We start from the raw sequence: 21739 nt of genomic DNA, 5'->3' as shown, positions 1-21739 counted from the left end.
TTGGTTAAGGATAAGTTAAGTTGCCACCAAAAGCAGGGAGGATCTTGCTCACTGGCACTAACCTGCAGATCAGGAGTCTCAGCAGGGGTAACCCATCACAGGGTTCACATTAACAGCCCTTAGGGAATCTCCCACATATTTTCGATCTGAAGTTTGTGCAAAGAGGCACAAAGGCACATGGCTCCGTGTGTGCACACTCTTCCTGATACCCCTAAAGCTGCTCACATCTGTCAGAGCCATCAGCTTAAAAGCCCAGGTAGAACCCAGCCTCTCCCTGCTGCAGTGTTTGGCTGACCACCCTGCTATGCCTGTCATCCTCCTCACCTCTTAGGCATCTACACTTCTGCTTTCAGGGTTAAACCAACAAAACTGCCAAAAGGTTTTAGTAATGCTAATTTATCTTTTAACATCCTGTTTTATCTATTGTACTACTGGGATAGCTACAGCACTGACATACCAAACAATCCATCCCAGGTCGTGCAGTGAGTCGGTGGGAAAGCCAGCAGTAAAATCCATAAGTCCTGAATCCAAGTTCTTTAAGTGCTTTGACTAGTCCAGATTCTCTCCTTAACACCCTTGGAAGATTGTTTATAGGAGATGTATTCATATAGCCACTAAGACATCAAAATTTTCTAATTATATCTAGTCATGTCAAATGACAATTATGCCCTTAGTTCAGTTTGCCAGACAATGCTTTACCAAAGAGGGTTTGCCAAAATATTTTTGACCGAAGAAAGAGTAGGCATCTGTAGCATCTGCAGGCGAGATCGTATAAAACGTCCCTGCAACACGTCTGCCCTGGCTCCACAGAAAGCTCCAAGGTAAGAGGATGGGGTCTGCAGGCTGGCAGGAAGGGGATGGCAGCCTAATGTGCCACCACATTCCTGCTGCCTCTGGTGCTCCTGTCCAGGAGAGGACTCCATTATCAATCTGTTTTCAAGGCACCTGCCTGTTTTCACTGATTTTGATTTCTGCGCAGCAGCAATTTGGGAACTGTCATTTCTGTTTTACAGTACTGACCAGCTGCCAGCCCACAATCCACACATCTGGTATCACGAGAGGTAAGAAGCTGATTTACTAATTCTTAGGGACAGAGACAGATCCTCTGGGGTGGGGTGTCAGGAAGGTTCCCTGGTTCACCCTATATACAAACCTGGTGGGGTTGCAGTAGAAAGTGGTGAGGGTGCCCAAGGCTGTGTTTGAAAGCCTCTGAGCACTGATGACAGAACAGAAAATCCCCATGGGGATAATCTTCAATTCTGCTTAACTGACCTTACATAAATCAAGGTGTGCTGCCTTCTCATCTTTACTACGGCAAGAGGAGAATGGGACCAGATAACCACAGCAGGAAAAAATGCTAAATCTTGTACTCTGCTTAGGAATATATTAACTATTAAACCATCAGAACATACAGACCTTCTAACCACCTTTGCAGAGTGCCAGAATTCTCAGCTTTCTTAGATATGCATTTTTTTACTTCAGACAAAAAATATATTTATTACCTAAGGAATAAAGAGGGAATAAATTTTCCTTAAGTAGCTAGAGGATTTTCAAGTGCAGTTGACAAAATTTAGGTACCTTAGATGTTTAATAAATCACTTGAAGAAACACTTTTTTAAAAAGACTTTTGAGAACTCGTGCGTTCCTAGATTTTTTCAGTAAGTATTTAACTGAGCCTTAATATAGCCTTGGAAATTCCAGTTTCAGTGATTGAATTTTATTTCACCTGAGTTGGAACTTTGGAGCTGAAATTGTTTAGGTATTGTAATGAAGGGTGACATGCATAGAGCAAAGTAGTTATGGCAGAATATTAAAAGGTCACAAAGCCTGCAGTTATATTTTTTTTCCAGTGGAGAACTTCATTAGCAAAATTTATTAATTACTCACTACCATTCCATTACCTTTAAATAGGTAAATGTCCCACAGATTCATTGTTTTCCAAGACTGTAGGTCACCTACACCACAGCTTTTCAGTAGTTTTATTTCACTGTTCATCCTTTTAACAATTTCTTCTATTTCCTTTCCTAATAGTGATGTCTTAGCGAAACTTGTTCAACAAATTCACTCTTGTCTTACAGGAACAGTATTCTTAAACCACCAAATCCACAGTTCTGAAAAGGTCATCGATAAACATTTGAAGACCTAGACTACATTAATGAAATCCTGTTATTTTGACATAAAATCAAGTTTCTAGTTATCTCATATTAAAATACCCTGAGTATGAAGAGACACCAAGGCACCGGATAAAATATTCCAAAATCTTACTGAATAAATAATTAGTGCCGTATTTTTTTTCCTCTTCAGAGTCATCTGCTGACATATTGTCAGTTAAGTGCAGACATGGCCTCTGGAGATGCTGAGATGGCTGTTTTTGGGGAGGCTGCTCCTTACCTCCGAAAATCGGAAAAGGAAAGAATTGCAGCCCAGAACAAACCATTTGATGCCAAGTCATCTGTCTTTGTGGTTCATCCCAAAGAATCCTTTGTGAAAGGGACAATCACGAGCAGGGAATCAGGCAAAGTCACTGTTAAAACTGAAGGGGGAGAGGTGAGTCAAAAATAAGGCTGAAGGACAACATTTGATCCCCATTTTGAGCTTTTAGGTGATACATGTGGATCTGCTGTTTTCTTGGCAGACCCTGACGGTGAAGGAAGATCAAATCTTCTCCATGAACCCTCCCAAGTATGACAAAATCGAGGACATGGCCATGATGACCCACCTGCACGAACCCGCTGTGCTGTACAACCTCAAAGAGCGTTACGCAGCCTGGATGATCTACGTAAGTGGCACCAGCAGCTTCCTTTGGGCAGCCTGGGGAGCTGCTGGGCCAGGCTCAGGGGAAGCCAACTTGCTGTGTCCCTTCCTCACAGACCTACTCGGGTCTCTTCTGCGTCACTGTCAACCCCTACAAGTGGCTGCCGGTGTACAACCCCGAGGTGGTGTTGGCCTACCGAGGCAAGAAGCGCCAGGAGGCCCCTCCACATATATTCTCCATCTCTGACAATGCGTATCAGTTCATGCTGACTGGTGAGTGTTTGACCTCCCTCACAGCAATCTAACCAAAAAAGCCCTGCTGATCCCACTAGTGCATGTGACAAACCAGATGGAGCCACCAGAGAGCATGACTGTGAACTTGCTCGATTTATATAGCAAACAATTTCAAGTGAAACTGACTTACGAGCATTCATGAACTTACCATAGTGAATTATTTGTACAAAATTCTACACTCTCCTACTGCAGAAATAGTATTTGACTCAGTTTTCTTACTTTTTTCACTGATAAGAAAGAAAAAGTTGGGGTCTTTTTGTATTTGAACTCGCATAGTACGTTGGTTTCACTTCTTGAGGAAAACTACGTGAAGGGCAAGTGATACACGACTAGTCTCAGGTTTGAGTGCCTCTGACTGTTCAACATATCCATTTGGGCTTATGCTCAATAGTGCTAGGGCATAGAAGGTAATTGGGTACTCTTGGACTTTCTGAAGAATCCCCAACTTGCGTTTGCAGTTTTACTTGCCATTCAGCTTAGCATTACCCGGTCAGCTGCTAACACACCTTTCATTGTTCTGCTTTCACAGATCGGGAGAACCAGTCCATCCTGATCACGTACGTACACCCCCTGCACAGGTCCCTGTGGGGCTGCCCGGGGCCAGGGCACCTCCTGCCTGACCATGCACCCTCTGCTTCTCCCTTGGCTTTGGCAGCGGAGAATCCGGGGCCGGGAAGACTGTCAACACCAAGCGTGTCATCCAGTACTTTGCAACAATTGCAGCCAGTGGAGACAAGAAGAAGGAAGAGAAGTCATCAGGCAAAATGCAGGTGAGTCAGGAAGAACAGACTGAATGGCCTATCATTGTTCTGTCAACTAAACTCATTGAATAATTCTGAATAATTATGTCCCTGCAGGGAACGCTTGAGGATCAAATCATCAGTGCCAACCCCCTGCTGGAGGCCTTTGGAAACGCCAAAACTGTGAGGAACGACAACTCCTCACGCTTTGTAAGTTCTCGCTTTGCATAAAATCTCTCCCCCTCATGGCAATACACAGGATGCCTGAGCAGTTCTTCATGCAAAGGACACATCAGCAGAACACATCCAGTCTGACCTCATGCTGCTTCTGCTTAACAGGGTAAATTCATCAGAATCCACTTTGGTGCCACAGGCAAACTGGCTTCTGCTGACATTGAAACTTGTAAGAGATTCTCCTGGGCTGCTCCCATCCCTTCCCAAATTCCCATCCCTATGTACATTCCCACAAATGTCTAACTCTTTCTACCTCCCTGGGCAGATCTGCTGGAGAAGTCCAGAGTCACTTTCCAGCTGAAGGCGGAAAGGAGCTACCACATCTTTTATCAGATCATGTCCAACAAGAAGCCAGAGCTAATTGGTAGGAGACATTACTGAGCTTTTGAGAGGAAAATCTCTGAGCAACATTCAACTATATTACAAGATTCATTAAATTTAACCCATGAACATATTTGTTTTCAGAAATGCTCCTCATCACCACCAACCCATTTGACTTCCCTTTTGTGAGTCAAGGTGAGATCACTGTTCCCAGCATTGATGACAAGGAGGAGTTGATGGCAACAGATGTAAGTAATGTACAGAACAGGTCAACAGGCACAGGTCATACATCAGATAACTTGCAAATATTTCACCTTGCTCATTGTGTTACCAGAGTGCCATTGACATCCTGGGCTTCACTGCTGATGAAAAGACAGCCATCTACAAGCTAACTGGGGCTGTCATGCACTATGGGAACCTGAAGTTCAAGCAGAAACCAAGAGAGGAGCAGGCTGAACCTGAAGGCACAGAAGGTATTATCAAACTCAATAACTAACCTTATATAAGCCACTACATATGTGGAAGACATCAAAAGTTGTTCGCTGTTGTACTTTAGATCCCAAGTAAAACAATCATCCAGGAAAAAACAGCTGTCCCTTGTCCTCAGTACACTGAGTTCCCTGATCTCGGGATTTATGTAACTTATGCTATGAACAATTAATACTTTAAACTAATATTCATGCTCTTTCAAGAATTCAGGAGTTATAGATGTTCCTTTAGTCATACCTTTGCTGGAATATGGCTTGCAATTGTGAAACAGCCCCATGATTCAGTTCTAATGTAACAGGGAACCATGATCCCATGCACTTTCAGATGCACCCTATCAGATGCTCAGGGAAGTCAGCTGTGAGAGGTGTTATTTCATTCTTTTTCTTTGTTGGCACAGAACCTAAAACCTCTGTCTTCAGTTCTGTGAGCAATGCTTCCTCTTGTTAAAGGACAATTCAGGTGGGGAGTAACAGGATGAAGCCCAACGAGTTTTATTGAACATCAAAAACTAAAGCTCAGAAAAGGCTGTAGGCTGTGGATCTGAAGGAGAACAGAGTTATTATCTCTGTGTTCCACTTTAACTATTTTGTGGGTTTGAGGTTTTGATCACCTGAATGTAAATCAGTACGTGACTATTTTATTACAGCTCCCGAGCTGCATGTGTATTGCACATATTCAGACTAGCAAGCTTCAGTTTTCAGATATATGCCAGGAGATTTTTGAAAACTTCATTACTTTCTGCATGTTGCAGTGAAGAATTTCTAACAGAAATTATTTTACAAAATCTCAATACGCATAATGGCAAGTGTGATGTTACAAAGATTCCCTCTGTAAGAGTCTATTGAAAATTTTCAACTAACAGAAATCTGAACCCTTCAGCCTTTAGGGAATACTCCCGGATTCAAAGCCTATTGGACATAAAATTCTTCCTTTTTCCTCTGGCATTTCAGTTGCTGACAAGGCTGCCTACCTGATGGGTCTGAACTCAGCTGACATGCTCAAAGCCCTCTGCTACCCCCGAGTCAAAGTGGGGAATGAATATGTGACCAAGGGCCAAACAGCACAGCAGGTAAGAAACATGTTGTAACCTGTAGCCATGTGTAGAATGATTATCCTTTTGATTCTCCTCTGCCCTGTATTGTAACTCCAGGTTTTTGGTTTTTTTTCCTGTAGGTGCACAATGCTGTAGGTGCCTTGGCAAAGGCACTCTATGAGAGAATGTTCCTGTGGATGGTTGTTCGCATCAACGAGCAGCTGGACACGAAGCAGCCCAGGCAGTACTTCATTGGTGTCCTGGACATTGCTGGCTTTGAGATCTTTGATGTAAGTAAGATTTAGTAAGACCTATTTGCAAGTGACAACTGAATGTTATGATCAATTTGAGACACATTTTTAAAGAAAGCATAATATCATCACATGATTATTGCTATTTCTCTCTTTTAAGTAAAAAATGACCTTTCAAAGGATATGTGCTATTTCAAGATGTGCAAAATTAAAGGTACAAAATGGTCCAATCAAAAAAGTATATTGTTTATATGATCAGGGACAAGACAGTATAAAAATATGTAACCATGATTGTCCTAAGCTTGGGTTTATTCTCCCTGTAATTTGGTCTCATTTAAACAGGACATATAATTTATTTTTAAATTTTGTCAATGAAAAAAATTTCCTGGTGGAAATTTTGATCCTTTTCTCTTTTTCATAATGTTATAAAGCTGACTGAAGAAATTCATGGGAAGACAAGTTAACGGCATTCATTAATTTTAAAAGATGAGATGTTGCAATTTTTGCTGCATCTTCAAATACACATCTTTCTTATTCTATTTCCAGTTCAACAGCTTTGAGCAGCTGTGCATCAACTTCACCAATGAGAAACTGCAACAGTTCTTCAATCACCACATGTTCGTGCTGGAGCAGGAGGAGTACAAGAAGGAGGGCATTGAATGGACATTCATTGACTTTGGCATGGACCTGGCTGCCTGCATTGAGCTCATTGAGAAGGTATTAGGTTCCTATTCAAATCAGTTACATGCATGGAATCTCCGTAATTACTTGGTCTCATTTTCCAAAGGGATCTTCTATGTTCATGTTTCTCTTTGTGCTGGATAGCCAAGAGCTTGAACAGCACTCCAGATGTTCCTTTTCAGAGCTGAGTAGAGGGAAAGAATCAACTCCCTTGAGCTGTTAGCAACACAGTGTAGCCAAGGATGAGTTGGTGGCTTTGCTGCACTGGTGTACTGTTGGCTCATGTTCAACTTGTCCAACACAACTGTGTGTGCTCTGAGTCCCACTGAATAAGAAGATAGTGCTCTGACTTTACAAAGCACATTATCAGCACAAGCAAAATTAATTTCTATTTTTTAATGAATAACTTTGTGTTAAAAATGTTAGTATCAATGTGATTGGTCCCACTTGCTAGAAGAAAATGAAATTAAATAATATTATCTGATGTGTATATCAGTCTATATTCCCTTAATGTGCCTAGGTGGAGGCCATTATTGCCCTGAAAGATAAATTACAATTGGTCTCTCTTGTGATTTCTCCCAGCCCATGGGCATCTTCTCCATCCTGGAAGAGGAGTGCATGTTCCCCAAGGCAACTGACACCTCTTTCAAGAACAAGCTCTATGACCAGCACCTGGGCAAGTCCAGCAACTTCCAGAAGCCAAAACCTACCAAAGGGAAGGTTGAGGCCCACTTCTCCCTGATTCACTATGCTGGCACAGTGGACTACAACATCACTGGCTGGCTGGAGAAGAACAAGGACCCTCTGAATGAAACTGTCATTGGGCTGTACCAGAAATCATCTGTGAAGACCCTGGCTTTACTCTTTGCCAACTATGGTGGAGCAGATGCAGGTTGGTTCTTTGAATTCCATGTTTTCAGTGATGTACAGCTTGCAAAAATAAATCAAAGAAGTGAAAAAAAACCCACCTAAATTCTGTTTCAATTTAGCTGAGGCAAGTGCTGGCGCTGGCAAGAAAGGTGCTAAGAAGAAGGGTTCTTCTTTCCAGACTGTCTCAGCTCTTTTTCGGGTACAGTAGAGAATTCACTATTTCTTCCTAAAACAAGCCCTAAAACTCACCAATTACTATGGCTAGTCTTGTTTTAGCTTGGTTCTGTTAAAAGATTCTGAAGTTCTTTGGCCACATTGTGCTAGGAATAAATCCAATTAATCTACTCATACTTCATTTCACTGAATGCACAGCTTTTGCATTTGCTTAAGGCTGGGATTCATCTCACTTTACTCTACAAGATAAATGTATAATCTAGAAATTTAAAACTCAGCTTATTGGTTTTCTCCCTTTTGCTTTCAGTAGGGAAAACCACAAAGGCTCTATGAATTATGCTCCATATGACCCTAATGCTTACTGCAGAATGCTTCACACTGCCTTATAGTGTGGGCATAGGGGCACTACATTATCTCTCTAGGTACATCCAGTGGAAGATGGATATCCTTTCAAATGAAGTCATTCCACCAGAGTCAGTGAAATGTATTAAAACTGTGTGTTTGAGAGTACAGTCTTTCCTTCACATTAGTCAGAAAAACTTTATACACTAAGTTAATTATAGCAAAGATCTGTGAAAAGAAAAACTGGTCAGAGAGCTTGAGTTCAGGGTTCTGCTAATTTATGTATAGTATCTTATTTCAGAGGACTTGATGCTTACAGAAGAAATTACATTTGCTAATACCAGCTTTTCTTAATGTCTTTCCCAGGAGAATTTAAACAAGTTGATGACCAACCTGCGAAGCACCCACCCCCATTTTGTACGGTGCATCATCCCAAATGAAACTAAAACTCCTGGTAAGAGACTTACATATATATTGAAGGTTTTTAGTGTGGCGCAGCTCTTCCTCACTGTATTACAGAACATGGCATGTATTTGTGCTCTGCATTGTCAGGGGCCATGGAGCACGAGCTGGTGCTGCATCAGCTGCGCTGTAACGGCGTGCTGGAAGGGATCAGGATTTGCAGGAAAGGATTTCCCAACAGAGTCCTGTATGCAGATTTTAAACAGAGGTCAGACTTCATCCTCTTATTGGATCACCTTGCCCACCTTAAATAGCTTTTGAAATCTAACCTTCCCCTCCTATGCCTAAAGCCTTCTCTAAAGTTTCAGTTCAACAAGTGCTGTTTGTTCTCAACAGTTCTTAAGACTTTCTTGCCATGTATCTGCCAGCTGGTCTCAACAACAGACCGCTTCATATTCATAGAAGCACTTAGGTTGGGAACTACCAGTAACATTCTGGAGTTCAAAGCAAGTCCTTCCATTTTCTTCCTCAGATACAAAGTATTAAATGCCAGTGCTATCCCAGAGGGACAGTTCATTGACAGCAAGAAGGCTTGTGAGAAACTTCTTGGATCGATTGATATAGACCATACTCAATACAAATTTGGCCACACTAAGGTACACGATCTGTTTGCTTCAAGTGCTATGTGGTTTTGGTTTGTATGGCTTGATACTGACACTCAGATACTCCAGACAGTACATTAAATGATCCAATAGCGTATAAGAAGTAGTGTAAAATAAATCAACCAGGTTCTTGATAACTCAACATTTGAATGAACTGAAATTCATCACCATAAGATGATTTAATTAAGGATTAATCAAGTTCCTAATTTAGGACTCAGTTGTAAAATAAAAGAATCAAGAGTGAACAAAAATAAAAGGAAAATATCTGACTATTATAGTTCTTCAACTGCAAATTACCAGAAGCTTGGAGTGTCTGCCAATACATATATTCTTAGTGGTTTTGCTCTTAACTTCCATAGTGTTTGTCATGGTGGGCAGGGTATCAGGCTACCTTAAACAAGTACAGACACTGCACCTGTTTTCATCTCCTTACCTAAGGTGTTCTTCAAAGCTGGGCTGGTGGGCCTCTTGGAAGAGATGAGGGATGAGAAGCTGGCACAGCTCATCACCCGCACCCAAGCCAGATGCAGGGGCTTCCTAATGAGAGTGGAATACCAGAAAATGGTGGAGAGGAGGTAGACTTTTCTTCAAATGAGGTTCACTGTACTTGGCTTACTGTGTCATCATGGTGTAAATAATGAATAATAATTTGACTTACTTTCAGGGAATCCATCTTCTGCATCCAGTACAACATTCGTGCATTCATGAATGTCAAACACTGGCCATGGATGAAGCTGTTCTTCAAGATCAAGCCTTTGTTGAAGAGTGCAGAGTCTGAGAAAGAAATGGCCAACATGAAACAGGAGTTTGAGAAAACCAAGGAAGAGCTTGCAAAATCTGAGGCAAAGCGGAAGGAGCTTGAGGAGAAAATGGTGAAATTGGTGCAGGAGAAAAATGACCTGCAGCTCCAAGTGCAGGCTGTGAGTACTACCAGTGGGCTTTATCAAAATTCTACTGTGACTATCAGGTTGATATATACAGGTACATTTTCAAACCACATAGAAACTTCAATTTAGTTCACTTCAATTGTAATTCTTTCAGTGATGCTCTCAAAAGCATAACTAGCTTCTGTAAAGACTGTGGGGTATCTGTAGTCAAAATATTACTTAGGTGACACTTCTCTATGGTGTATGCTGAGATATGATTATGCACCTTGACCCAATGTTTGATATTATGAGATAATATTGGATTCTATACCTTGTACAAATATATAAATACTCATGTTGTCAGGTAGATTGAAAAGGATTTTACTTGGCTTTAGCTTTTAAATACGGCTGTTTCAAAACCAGCAATGCAAAATCAATTCTATATTACATGTCATTCTGTTGGAATATTAATGAAATTTTAAACTCCAAAACTGCTATCAAAGACCCAGCACTATAAAAGTTAAGTATGTCAATATTTCCTCAAAAAAGCATATCCCTAAAAATCGCATCTCCCTATCAGGAAGCTGATGCTTTGGCTGATGCTGAAGAAAGGTGTGACCAACTCATCAAAACCAAAATACAGCTGGAAGCCAAAGTTAAAGAAGTGACTGAAAGGGCTGAGGATGAAGAGGAAATTAATGCTGAGCTGACAGCCAAGAAGAGGAAGCTAGAGGATGAATGTTCAGAGCTGAAGAAAGATATTGATGACCTTGAGCTAACACTGGCCAAGGTGGAGAAGGAAAAACATGCCACCGAAAACAAGGTATGAGGTAGAACCTGTCACTCGCACTCTGGAAAAGACTTGTCTTGTTATAAAGTCTTAAGCACCATTTTCTGTCTCTGTTTGCTCCTTTTTTCTCAAAGGTGAAAAACCTGACTGAGGAGATGGCGGGCCTGGATGAGACCATTGTGAAGCTGACAAAAGAGAAGAAAGCCCTCCAAGAGGCCCATCAGCAGACCCTGGATGACCTGCAGGCAGAGGAAGACAAAGTCAATACTCTGACCAAAGCCAAGATCAAGCTGGAACAGCAAGTGGATGATGTAAGCACACAGACAGAGCAGGAACAGGACAGGTATGGAGCCTGAGCTGGCAGGTAGAGCCCTGATGGTCTTGTTGTGTTTAGCTGGAAGGGTCCCTGGAGCAAGAGAAGAAACTGCGCATGGACCTGGAGAGAGCTAAGAGGAAACTGGAAGGAGACCTGAAGCTGGCCCAGGACAGCATCATGGACTTGGAGAATGATAAGCAGCAGCTGGATGAGAAACTGAAGAAGTGAGTGTGGCTCTGGGGCACCTGAGTACTGGGCTGGAGAACTTGTCTTTCTTCTTTGAGCTCTAACACGGTTCACTTCATCCAAAGGAAAGACTTTGAAATCAGCCAGATCCAGAGCAAAATCGAGGATGAGCAACTTCTAGGCATGCAATTTCAGAAGAAAATCAAGGAGTTGCAGGCAAGTCTCTTCTCCCTCCCCTCCCCTGTTCAGGCTCAGCTCAGGCAGCAGGAGGGCACAGGTGTGAAGGGTCCCTGGTGTTGTGCAGGCCCGCATTGAGGAGCTGGAGGAGGAAATTGAGGCTGAGCGAACATCTCGCGCTAAAGCAGAGAAGCATCGGGCTGACCTGTCCAGGGAGCTGGAGGAGATCAGCGAGCGCCTGGAAGAAGCAGGAGGGGCCACAGCAGCTCAGGTTGAGATGAACAAGAAGCGTGAGGCAGAATTCCAGAAGATGCGCCGTGACCTAGAAGAGGCCACGCTGCAGCACGAGGCCACGGCTGCTGCGCTGCGCAAGAAGCACGCGGACAGCACGGCTGAGCTGGGGGAGCAGATCGACAACCTGCAACGCGTGAAGCAGAAGCTGGAGAAGGAGAAGAGTGAGATGAAGATGGAGATTGATGACTTGGCCAGTAACATAGAGTCAGTGTCTAAAGCGAAGGTACAGAATTATTTTTATTAGGAATTTGATAGCAATGTGGGGTTTTTTTAATACTATAATATTTATTTTTTTATCAGGGTATATTATAAATGATTTCTTCAAATCGTATGTGTAGAAGTGTGGGTGTATGCACGATCCCAAGATATGTCAATGGCATCTTCTGGACATATCTTTCCACTAAAAGAAGGCAGGACCAAGGTATTTACTCATTTTCTTATGTGCAATTGATATCTAGGCAAATCTGGAAAAGATGTGCCGCACTCTGGAAGACCAGCTGAGTGAATATAAAACAAAGGAGGAGCAGAATCAACGCATGATTAGCGATCTTAGTGCTCAAAGAGCTCGTCTGCAGACAGAATCTGGTACAGCCCTTCCATCTGTAATTTGGAAATGGGAGAACCCCATAAATTGTTCTCTTGGCTATTAAAATGTTTTCTCAACTGAAAACTTTTTCAGGTGAATATGGACGCCAGGTGGAGGAAAAAGATGCTTTAATTTCTCAGCTGTCTAGAGGGAAACAGGCTTTCACCCAGCAGATTGAAGAACTGAAGCGGCAGCTAGAAGAAGAGATAAAGGTGAAGATTTTCATGATACATATTAAATAAATATTTGACATAATATTGATTTTTGTGAAGTGTTCAAGACTTCAAAAGGTGATGCAATTAAAAGTTCAAACCATCCCCTTACATCACGCAATCTATACCCTTGCAGTGCAGGACTCCCATGTTATTAGCATGCAGTCAGTTAACCACTATCTCTTTGGGATGAATATCAGTGATTAAGTTCCAGTAAGAGAAATTTCCCAGGAAACACCTACACCTTATTGCCATATTTGTACCATCAGGCCAAGAATGCCCTGGCCCATGCCCTGCAGTCGGCTCGCCATGACTGTGACTTGCTCCGGGAACAATATGAGGAGGAGCAGGAGGCCAAGGGGGAGCTGCAGCGAGCCCTGTCCAAGGCCAACAGTGAAGTGGCCCAGTGGAGAACCAAATACGAGACGGACGCGATTCAGCGCACGGAGGAGCTCGAGGAGGCCAAGTACGTGGGGAAGGTTGTGTGCAAGGTTGGCACACACTAATAAGGAAAATTTAAAGACACCACTGGGATTTTCAAAGGCAAAGGCCTGATAGAAGGTTGAGGAGTTATATGAAACAGAAAAACACAAGGAAAATAGGTTATGTGAAAAAGAATACAAGAGAAAGGACATGCATGGGACTGTGCAAAGTGCAGAGGGATAACAAGACTGCAAAGAAGCTGTGGCTGCCCTACCCCTGGGAGTGTTCATGGCCAGGCTGGAAAGGGCTTGTAGCACCCTAGTCCAGTGGAAGGTGTCACTGCTAATGGCATAGAATTAATGGATTTTTGATGTCCCCTCCAACCAAAACCATGCTGTGACTCTATGATTCTATGAAGACCTTGGGGAAATGAAACAGGAAAAAAATTACTGGGAGGGATAGGCTCTGCACCATATGCATTAGGATCAAATACTAAGAAATGTCTCAGTGCTCTGGTGAAGATGACAATCAACATCCACCTTCATTTCCATTTAAGAATTGTGCTTACGACTTCCCAGGAAGAAGCTGGCCCAGCGCCTCCAGGATGCAGAGGAACATGTTGAGGCTGTCAATGCCAAATGTGCCTCCCTGGAAAAGACAAAGCAGAGACTGCAGAATGAAGTGGAGGACCTGATGATTGATGTGGAGAGATCCAATGCTGCCTGCGCTGCTCTGGATAAGAAGCAGAAGAACTTTGACAAGGTCTTTTGGCCTCCAGCACCAGCACCCCTGGCCAGAGCAGGGCCCCGTGATGGCCACAGCCCGACTCACACCTCGTTTCTCTCCAGATCCTGGCAGAATGGAAGCAGAAGTACGAGGAAACGCAGGCTGAGCTGGAGGCCTCGCAGAAGGAGTCGCGCTCTCTCAGCACGGAGCTGTTCAAGATGAAGAATGCCTATGAGGAGTCCTTGGACCACCTGGAAACAATGAAGCGGGAGAACAAGAACCTGCAGCGTAAGTCCCTGGCCCTCTGCTCCTCACTGGCCTTGCTCAGAGTCAGCCATTATCACCATTGTTGATGGCTCTGTGCCTGCAGGGGTGCAGAGATGCCTGTCACCTTGGTGGGACAGGACCCTTCCCATTCTGCTCTGTGCCTGACCATGCCATTGGTCTTTGTTCCCACAGAGGAGATTTCTGACCTGACGGAGCAGATTGCTGAGCAAGGGAAGGCAATTCATGAGCTGGAGAAAATCAAGAAGCAGGTTGAGCAGGAGAAATCTGAAATCCAGGCTGCTCTGGAGGAAGCTGAGGTACATGACCATAATCACTGCTATCTGCAGTAAATAAATGAGGAAATAGATTTGAAAAGGCCTGGATTGTCCTCTCTTCTGTCTGGACAGTGCAGACAATTGAGATTTCTGGAAATATTCTGTCATTCTCTACATGGAAGCAGTAGATTCATTGATATTATCAATGTTTGTGTCTAGGCCTCCCTGGAACATGAGGAGGGGAAGATCCTGCGCCTGCAGCTTGAGCTCAACCAGGTGAAGGCTGAGATCGACAGGAAGGTAGCAGAGAAAGATGAGGAGATTGACCAGCTGAAGAGAAATCACCTGCGAGTTGTAGAGTCCTTGCAGAGCAGCTTGGATGCTGAGATCAGGAGCAGGAATGAAGCCCTGAGGCTGAAGAAGAAGATGGAAGGAGACCTGAATGAAATGGAGATCCAGCTGAGCCATGCCAATCGTGTGGCTGCAGAGGCACAGAAGAACCTGAGAAATACACAGGGTGTGCTCAAGGTCTGTTCAGCAAAGCTACAGAAAAGAGAAAAATGAGATCCCTGACATGACACTCTAGCGAACACTGACACATGGTAATTTCTTTTCTTTTTCTTTCCAGGACACCCAGATCCATTTGGATGATGCTCTCAGGACACAGGATGACCTGAAGGAGCAGGTGGCCATGGTGGAGCGCAGGGCAAACCTGCTGCAGGCTGAGATTGAGGAGCTCAGAGCAGCCCTGGAGCAGACGGAACGGTCGAGGAAAGTAGCTGAGCAGGAGCTTCTGGATGCCACTGAACGTGTGCAACTCCTCCATACCCAGGTCAGGGCAGGGAGCAAAGGGCTGTATTGACACTGCCCAAACACAGAGGGCTAGAATTTACGAGAGGACGAGCAGGACTAAAAAGGCCTCTCTCTCTACTGCTGTCCCCAAGGACATGCATGTTTCGCATCCATTCTCCAAGCCCATGCCTGACATTTTGTAAAGAACCATTGTAACAATAATTTCACAGTAAGAATTGGAATCTGGAAGGGGAAAGTCTTTGTTCAGGGAGAAGGTTTATTATGGCAGGTTTATAATTGAATTCTTTCCATGTCCTTCCCAATGCACAGAATACCAGCTTGATTAACACCAAGAAGAAGCTGGAAACAGACATTGCCCAGATCCAGGGTGAAATGGAGGATACCATCCAGGAAGCCCGTAATGCTGAGGAGAAGGCCAAGAAGGCCATCACTGATGTGAGTTGGACACTCCTGGCATTGCTGATGGTGAATGTACTATTCCCAAAATATCTCCAGTCCCAAAATGGCTTTGACCCTTTGCTCTGATCAGGCGGCCATGATGGCAGAAGAACTGAAGAAGGAGCAGGACACCAGTGCCCACCTGGAGAGGATGAAGAAGAACCTGGACCAGACTGTGAAGGACCTGCAACTTCGTCTGGAAGAGGCTGAGCAGCTGGCACTGAAGGGAGGGAAGAAGCAGATCCAGAAGCTGGAGGCCAGGGTGTGTAGAGCTGGGCTTGTGAGTGAGTGAGTGTGTCCTTGCAGAGATATTGCCAGAGAGGCTGCAGGGCTGGGCTTGTCCTTGCAGGTGCGGGAGCTGGAAGGGGAGGTTGATGCTGAGCAGAAGCGCAGCGCTGAAGCCGTCAAGGGTGTGCGCAAGTACGAGCGGAGGGTGAAGGAACTGACCTACCAGGTAAGGCAGGAGGAGACTGCCCTGACACCATTTGCTCACAGCAAGGCACATATCCCGAGGGGAATTGTTGACCTTGCATGATGGAGAGCCAAGAATTGACTCTCTTTCCTTTTCAACAAACTCCTAGTCTGAGGAAGACAGGAAGAATATTCTCAGGCTTCAGGATCTGGTGGACAAGCTGCAAATGAAAGTGAAATCCTACAAGAGACAATCTGAGGAGGCAGTAAGTATCTCTCTGAGTGCCTGGCAAGAACTACTTTCCCAGAGGGTAGTCTGGCCATTGAGGAGAAAAATATAAGAAATTTAGAAGATGGCACTCATCATTAATGGTGTTCTTCAAATTCTCTGACAGGCTCATAAAGCAGACTCACCTTTGAGAATAAAAACAATGAGCCCTTAAGAAGAGTACTGAAGAGGGCAAATGTACATAGCAAATTTTTTTTATTAGAACTACAATGCAACTTCTAAGAACTTTTAGGAATAATATCAAAAATACAATATACAAAGAAATTTTGGAAAAACCTTATTTTTAGAATTTTGATAGTAGACAGGTAAGGTTTTGGAAGTTCCCCCACAAAACACTGCATTTTGCTTTTAGAATAGTGCAAGGAACCCTTGCCTGTTTCTGTGCATGCAGCAGTCAGGGATGTCCTAAGGGAAACCCTACAGCCCCTGAATTTATGATTGTCTGAGCAAGTGTTGTTCATCGTGGAAACAATCCAGCACAGAGTAGGGCTTCTGGTTCAATTAAGGGGATATGTGAGAATGAATTTTAGGAGATCCCATCAATCTCACTGTGAGACTTTGTACAAGCAGTGGTGGGTGGAGTTTGGAGGTTTGTGACTTTGCCCACAGCAAGGCAGAGGAGGAATGAAATCTCCAAACTCCAAACTTCTCACTACCAACTCCTTCTCCCTCCCAGGAGCAGCTGTCCAACGTCAACCTCTCCAAGTTCCGCAAGATCCAGCACGAGCTGGAGGAAGCCGAGGAGCGGGCTGACATTGCAGAATCACAGGTCAACAAGCTCCGAGCCAAGAGCAGGGAGTTCCATAGGAGGATAGAAGAAGAAGAGTAAAAATGTTGTGAGGCAGCAAAGTGACCTGAGGGCCGAACAAAATATGAACCTCTTGGTCACTTTCCTTCTGCCATGAGTCTTTGTACCCACCTCAGTGTCTAGTGAATAAAGGCTGTAGTAGATTCCTCTGCACACATGCGATGACCAGTGCCTTCTTTGGGTTTTGTTTTTCTTGGGCAATTGCATTGAAGAAGAAGTTTCCCTACTTTTCCTCTCTGGGACAAGGGAGAAGCTGCTGCCAGTGCTGGATTGAGGATCTGCAAACTTAGAGGCTGGCCATTGCTGTGGAGACTCCTGAAAATTCAGTCTGTGCTCTCTCCTGTCTCCAGCAGCTCCTTCCCCAGCTCCTGCCTTCACATCCTCCTAATGCTTCACCCATTGTCCTTTCAGCATAGCTTCTTTCCCATGGGAGAGTCAAGAGAGGGTGATCCTTTTCCTTTTTCCTTTTCCTACTCTTGCTTGTGATGCTGGCCCTCACAAACCCTAAACACCAATTTCTGAGTGGGTCATCAGAAGTTGCAGTGCACTGCACTGTGAAGGATTGACAGTTCTTGACAGAGACAATTTCAATCTCGAAGACCATGATTCTGCCACTACAGCCAGGGCCTCTTGGTGTGAACCTTTGCCTACCCAAGCCCACCTAGAAGCTGGTGCTCCCAAGAGGAGCAGCCCCATCTGAGAGGCATCTCCAAAGATTTGGGTGAGTATGGGTAGAGTTGAGAAGGCACACAAAATCTGACAGTACCTCTGTTAGCTGTAATGACTGAACAGAGACTCAGGGTCAGGGGCACACACTCAGAGAGAACCTGCCCTGAGCACAGCTGGACACTGCTGGTGGCACTCAGGGTTGGCCCTTCCACCCCAGCAATCTCACAGCTGCTCCTGCCTTCACCTCCTGCCCTCCAAGGCTGCACCAAACTGCCCCTCAGCCTTCACAAGAGCCATTGCTGGAGGAGGGGACAAGGCTGACAGCAGCTCTGGAGGAGGTCCCTACCAGGAGGATCAGCCCATCACGTGTCTCCTTTCATCCTCAATGTCAAAGGCCCAAAATAGCCCCGCTCTCCCAAGACTCCTGTGCGGGGTCGTGCCTGTTTGTGGGGATGATTTGCTTCCAGGAATAGCCCTGAAGACATTCCTGGGCGGGTAGGCTGCCTTCTATGTCGCCGTGCAACATGCTGCCCTGGAGGAGCTGGACATGTGTGCTGTGTCCCAAGGCAGCAGCTGCTATTCTTACCCCAGAGAGACTCTCTGCAGCACAGCTCCACTGCTAGCTGAAAGGTTAAACATCAGAATGGGGCCTGAGTGTGCTCTCCCTGCTCAGAGCCCAAATCCAGAGTGTTCCCCTTTGGAGCCCATGCAATGGCCCCGTGCCGGCCCAGCTCCACGGCCATTCCCTCCTGGGATGTGCTGTCTCATGGGCAGCACAGCAGCTGCCCAGGTACTGCCAGAAGTCAGCCAGGGCTCCTTGGGTGGATGGGGCAACTCTCATTTTTAACCAGCTAATGGAAAAGACAGACTGGGCAGCAGCTCTGAAAATGAAGCATGTTACAGCTGCTATCCTGGAACTAGGTCAGGATGAATGCAGAGGCAGGGCTCGTTGCAAGGTCCAGCAGTGCTGCAGAGGCCATCCATGTCCCTTTGTTCAAGCTCTGCTTTCTCGGTCCCCATTTAGGGAAGGCTGTAGGGCTGCACTCCAGAGGTCCCTCACGTGCCCTGTGGGGATCAGGGCTGCAGGAGAAGCCCTGGCTGGGCTGGTGGCTCTGACATGATGGTTATGGAGACTCAGCTCAGCCTTCACCTTGAATCTCCAGGCCCTCTGGAGAGCTCAGCAAAGCCATGTCCCAACTGGGTACAGTCACCATGGGCAATCAGGCAGAGGACACCCAGCCCAGGACATCAGCTGGGATTGTGGCTCTGCCTTTTCCTTCAGCCTTGGCTGCTGCTCTGACAGCACAGACTGCATCAGCTTTCTTCTCACCCCAGCCTTATCAGCTGACACTGAGGGACAGGACAGTTCCTGTAGGGAATCTTGGCAGGAAGCCAACAGCATTATTCCTAGTGAGGGGAGCAGGGAGTGCCAGTCCCACGGCCCCATCAGGCTGCTGTCAGTCACAAGGAGCTCCCGGGGCAGCAGCTGAGCAGGTCCCTCTGCTCCAGGCACCCAGTGCCAGGGGATGGCAGCCTGGAGCCATCGAGGGGACCTGCTCTGGGCCCTGCTCCACTGCACACCAGCAATGAGGTCTTGCTTTCTGTGGGTTAGCCTTGATCAGTAGAGGATCACAGTAACATGCTTTGTGTTCAGAGAATGCTGTATGAGTTTAAAAAGTGCTTGGAGAAATTAATCAGTTAAAATTCCACTATGAGGTCTTAAGTACTCAGACATTGCATTTTGCTTAGTGACTCCATAAATACAAATTACTGGAGGTAGGAGAGTTCTGTAGAACTATTTTACGCTGATTCTCCTTCCTCAGCATCAGTTTCAAAGACAGGAAGTTGGGCTACATGAACCTTTGATCTCACAAGGACAGCTTATTTTAGGTTATGACAGAGTTCCTGCCAAGTTAATACCATGCTCCTTCATTATTTCCTTTTCCTTCGCCTTCCTTCCTGCTCTTATACTTATTGCTGCTTCAATTACCTCTTCCTATCTGCCAGGTTGCCCACCCCACTCACCTGCTTTGTAATAAGAGCTCCTCAGCTGCTTTGGCAGGGGGTAGAAAGGGCATCCTGAGTGTCACCTCCTTGGATGGGATGTACTGCCCAGAGCTCTTCTGCTGATGTGTCTGTTGAGGCAGGAGAAGTGTGAATTGTGGTGCACGAGTAGCATGTGCTTGAAACTGCTCACCCTCTAATCCCAGATTATGGGATTTATTTGGCTCTCATGTTCAGTTATTCAGCTTATCTGCCTCTCGTGTTCAACTTAGACTCACTCCTAGTCTTCCAAGAATACCACTCTGTGGGAACCTACTTGGAAACAAATTTATAATTAAAGCTCCCCCTAGGACAGGTGGATTCACTTTCTTTGAAATGTAGTGGAGGCAAATCACAGCTGCATTAGATCTACATAAATTAATTTCTGACTAGAGCAAAAGGGACAGCAAGGCCATCACAGCTCCTCCAAGACCAGCCTGTGACATTCAGCTTATCTTCACAGGTGCTCACACTTAGACACAGAAATTTTTGGTCACATTTACCATGGTAAAAAATGGGTGGCCTATTCTTTACCTGCAGCTTTTAAGTCTTACTAGTTAGGGTCCTCAGTAGTTCTTCCTCAGAAACCATTTATTGCTTCCAGCAATTGCCTCAGCCCATTTCTTCAGTCATATTTATCAGAAACATTAGTTCGATGGCAAATTTCCTAACCAGCTGTCACATCAAAATTATGAACTGAGCATGTTCTGCTCATAACACTGAGCATGTTTCAACACAACATTGAACGCATGAACCTTAATGGAGCAACACTGAATTGAAAACCAGCCTTTTAACATGGAAAATGTACTCTTACCCTCTCCAGGGCTCAGTGTCCAGTCATATCCAAGCAGAAGTACGGGGGTGAGCAGTGCTGCTACAGAGCAGCACTCTGACATTTCTGCCTCCCCTCTGCTAACATTCCTGGAAGCTCTCATTTTACACAGAGGGCAGCAGAAAAGCTGCTGCAGCAGGGGCTGAGCATTCCCTGTCAGACTGCCCATGACAGAGTGCAGAGAAAACTGACCTGTCTAGGCAGGCCCTACCTTAATGAAAGCAGAGCCAAAACAGTAGCACTTGAAAGCCAAAAATGCTGCAAGGATTTAAGATCCTGTTTTTTGGCAGTGGGGGGGAAATAACGAGCAAGTAATTCAGACTCCTTCCTACACAACTGCTCTTTCTAGAAGAGTTGTAAGTATAGTTCTAATCTACATGTTTTTTATATCTACCACTATCACTATCTCAGTCTCTGCTGTTTTGAGGTGATGATGGTGTGGTTTTTACCTCAAAAGTGCTATATGTTAATATCCTGATTCTAGAATTCAAATGTTGCTATTTATTTTGGAGGGATAGTATTTCACTACGTATGAATTAGTGTGTCAAGAAAAAAACATTAGACCAGAAAGTGATATTCTAGCAGCTGGGTCTCACATTGCCATAAATGTTTTTAAGGTAGAATCAAAGCGCTGAACAAAATACTTTTTTTTTTTTTTCTTTTCCTAGAATATAAGGACATGATACTAAATATTCATTTCCCAGTAGAAGTGAATTTAAGCAATCTATACTGAAACCATATCATTTTTTGAAAAATTTCTGCAAATCCTAGCTGATAATTAAGGGGAGGATTTGGCAATGACTGCCATTCTGGATTGTATCCAGTATTGTGGATGCCAAATGTAATGCCAAACAGTTTTGCAGACACAGGGAAAAGAAAATAGATTAAGGTGGTGTCTCAGTATCCTAAAGAGCCTGCAGAAATAAGAGCAGGAAAAGAAATCAGAACAATTGCTCCTCCAATTGCTCCTCCTGCTGCCTGTACTCTTCAAAATGTGATGGTGTCATGAGGTCTCCATGTGGGTTGGAAAAGATCTCTAAAATCATTATGTTGAACCATTACCCCAGCACT

General features: G+C 44.7%; 1 protein-coding gene across 1 annotated transcript; it reads left to right on the top strand.

The window, feature by feature from the left end:
- Positions 1 to 807: 807 nt before the first annotated feature.
- Positions 808 to 17271, top strand: LOC310916753 (myosin heavy chain, skeletal muscle, adult-like). The gene is made up of 40 exons (XM_083874546.1): positions 808 to 821; positions 1014 to 1061; positions 2305 to 2547; positions 2636 to 2779; positions 2871 to 3027; positions 3578 to 3605; positions 3704 to 3818; positions 3906 to 3998; positions 4128 to 4191; positions 4288 to 4386; positions 4488 to 4591; positions 4678 to 4816; positions 5783 to 5901; positions 6006 to 6155; positions 6663 to 6833; positions 7380 to 7689; positions 7787 to 7866; positions 8550 to 8637; positions 8736 to 8853; positions 9118 to 9241; positions 9686 to 9822; positions 9912 to 10167; positions 10694 to 10936; positions 11038 to 11214; positions 11298 to 11443; positions 11531 to 11621; positions 11710 to 12099; positions 12335 to 12461; positions 12556 to 12674; positions 12944 to 13140; positions 13676 to 13859; positions 13946 to 14111; positions 14283 to 14407; positions 14585 to 14893; positions 14994 to 15197; positions 15488 to 15613; positions 15708 to 15878; positions 15966 to 16070; positions 16198 to 16293; positions 16993 to 17271. Exons 3-40 carry the CDS (start codon positions 2341 to 2343, stop codon positions 17143 to 17145), a joined length of 5832 nt encoding a protein of 1943 aa, XP_083730672.1. The 5' UTR covers positions 808 to 821; positions 1014 to 1061; positions 2305 to 2340; the 3' UTR covers positions 17146 to 17271.
- Positions 17272 to 21739: the final 4468 nt, after the last annotated feature.

Source organism: Zosterops lateralis (genome assembly GCF_965231275.1).
Source record: "Zosterops lateralis genome assembly, chromosome: 18".
NCBI classification, from domain to species: domain Eukaryota; kingdom Metazoa; phylum Chordata; class Aves; order Passeriformes; family Zosteropidae; genus Zosterops; species Zosterops lateralis.
This window is presented reverse-complemented; position numbering and strand designations above follow the sequence as displayed.

Excerpts from the sequence above, each read along its gene's own strand:
- LOC310916753 (XM_083874546.1), top strand. The coding sequence starts at position 2,341 with ATGGCCTCTGGAGATGCTGAGATGGCTGTTTTTGGGGAGGCTGCTCCT. Across the intron at positions 3,999-4,127 it reads ACGACAACTCCTCACGCTTT|GGTAAATTCATCAGAATCCA; the intron begins GTAAGTTCTCGC and ends TCTGCTTAACAG. Across the intron at positions 10,168-10,693 it reads TGCAGCTCCAAGTGCAGGCT|GAAGCTGATGCTTTGGCTGA; the intron begins GTGAGTACTACC and ends TCTCCCTATCAG.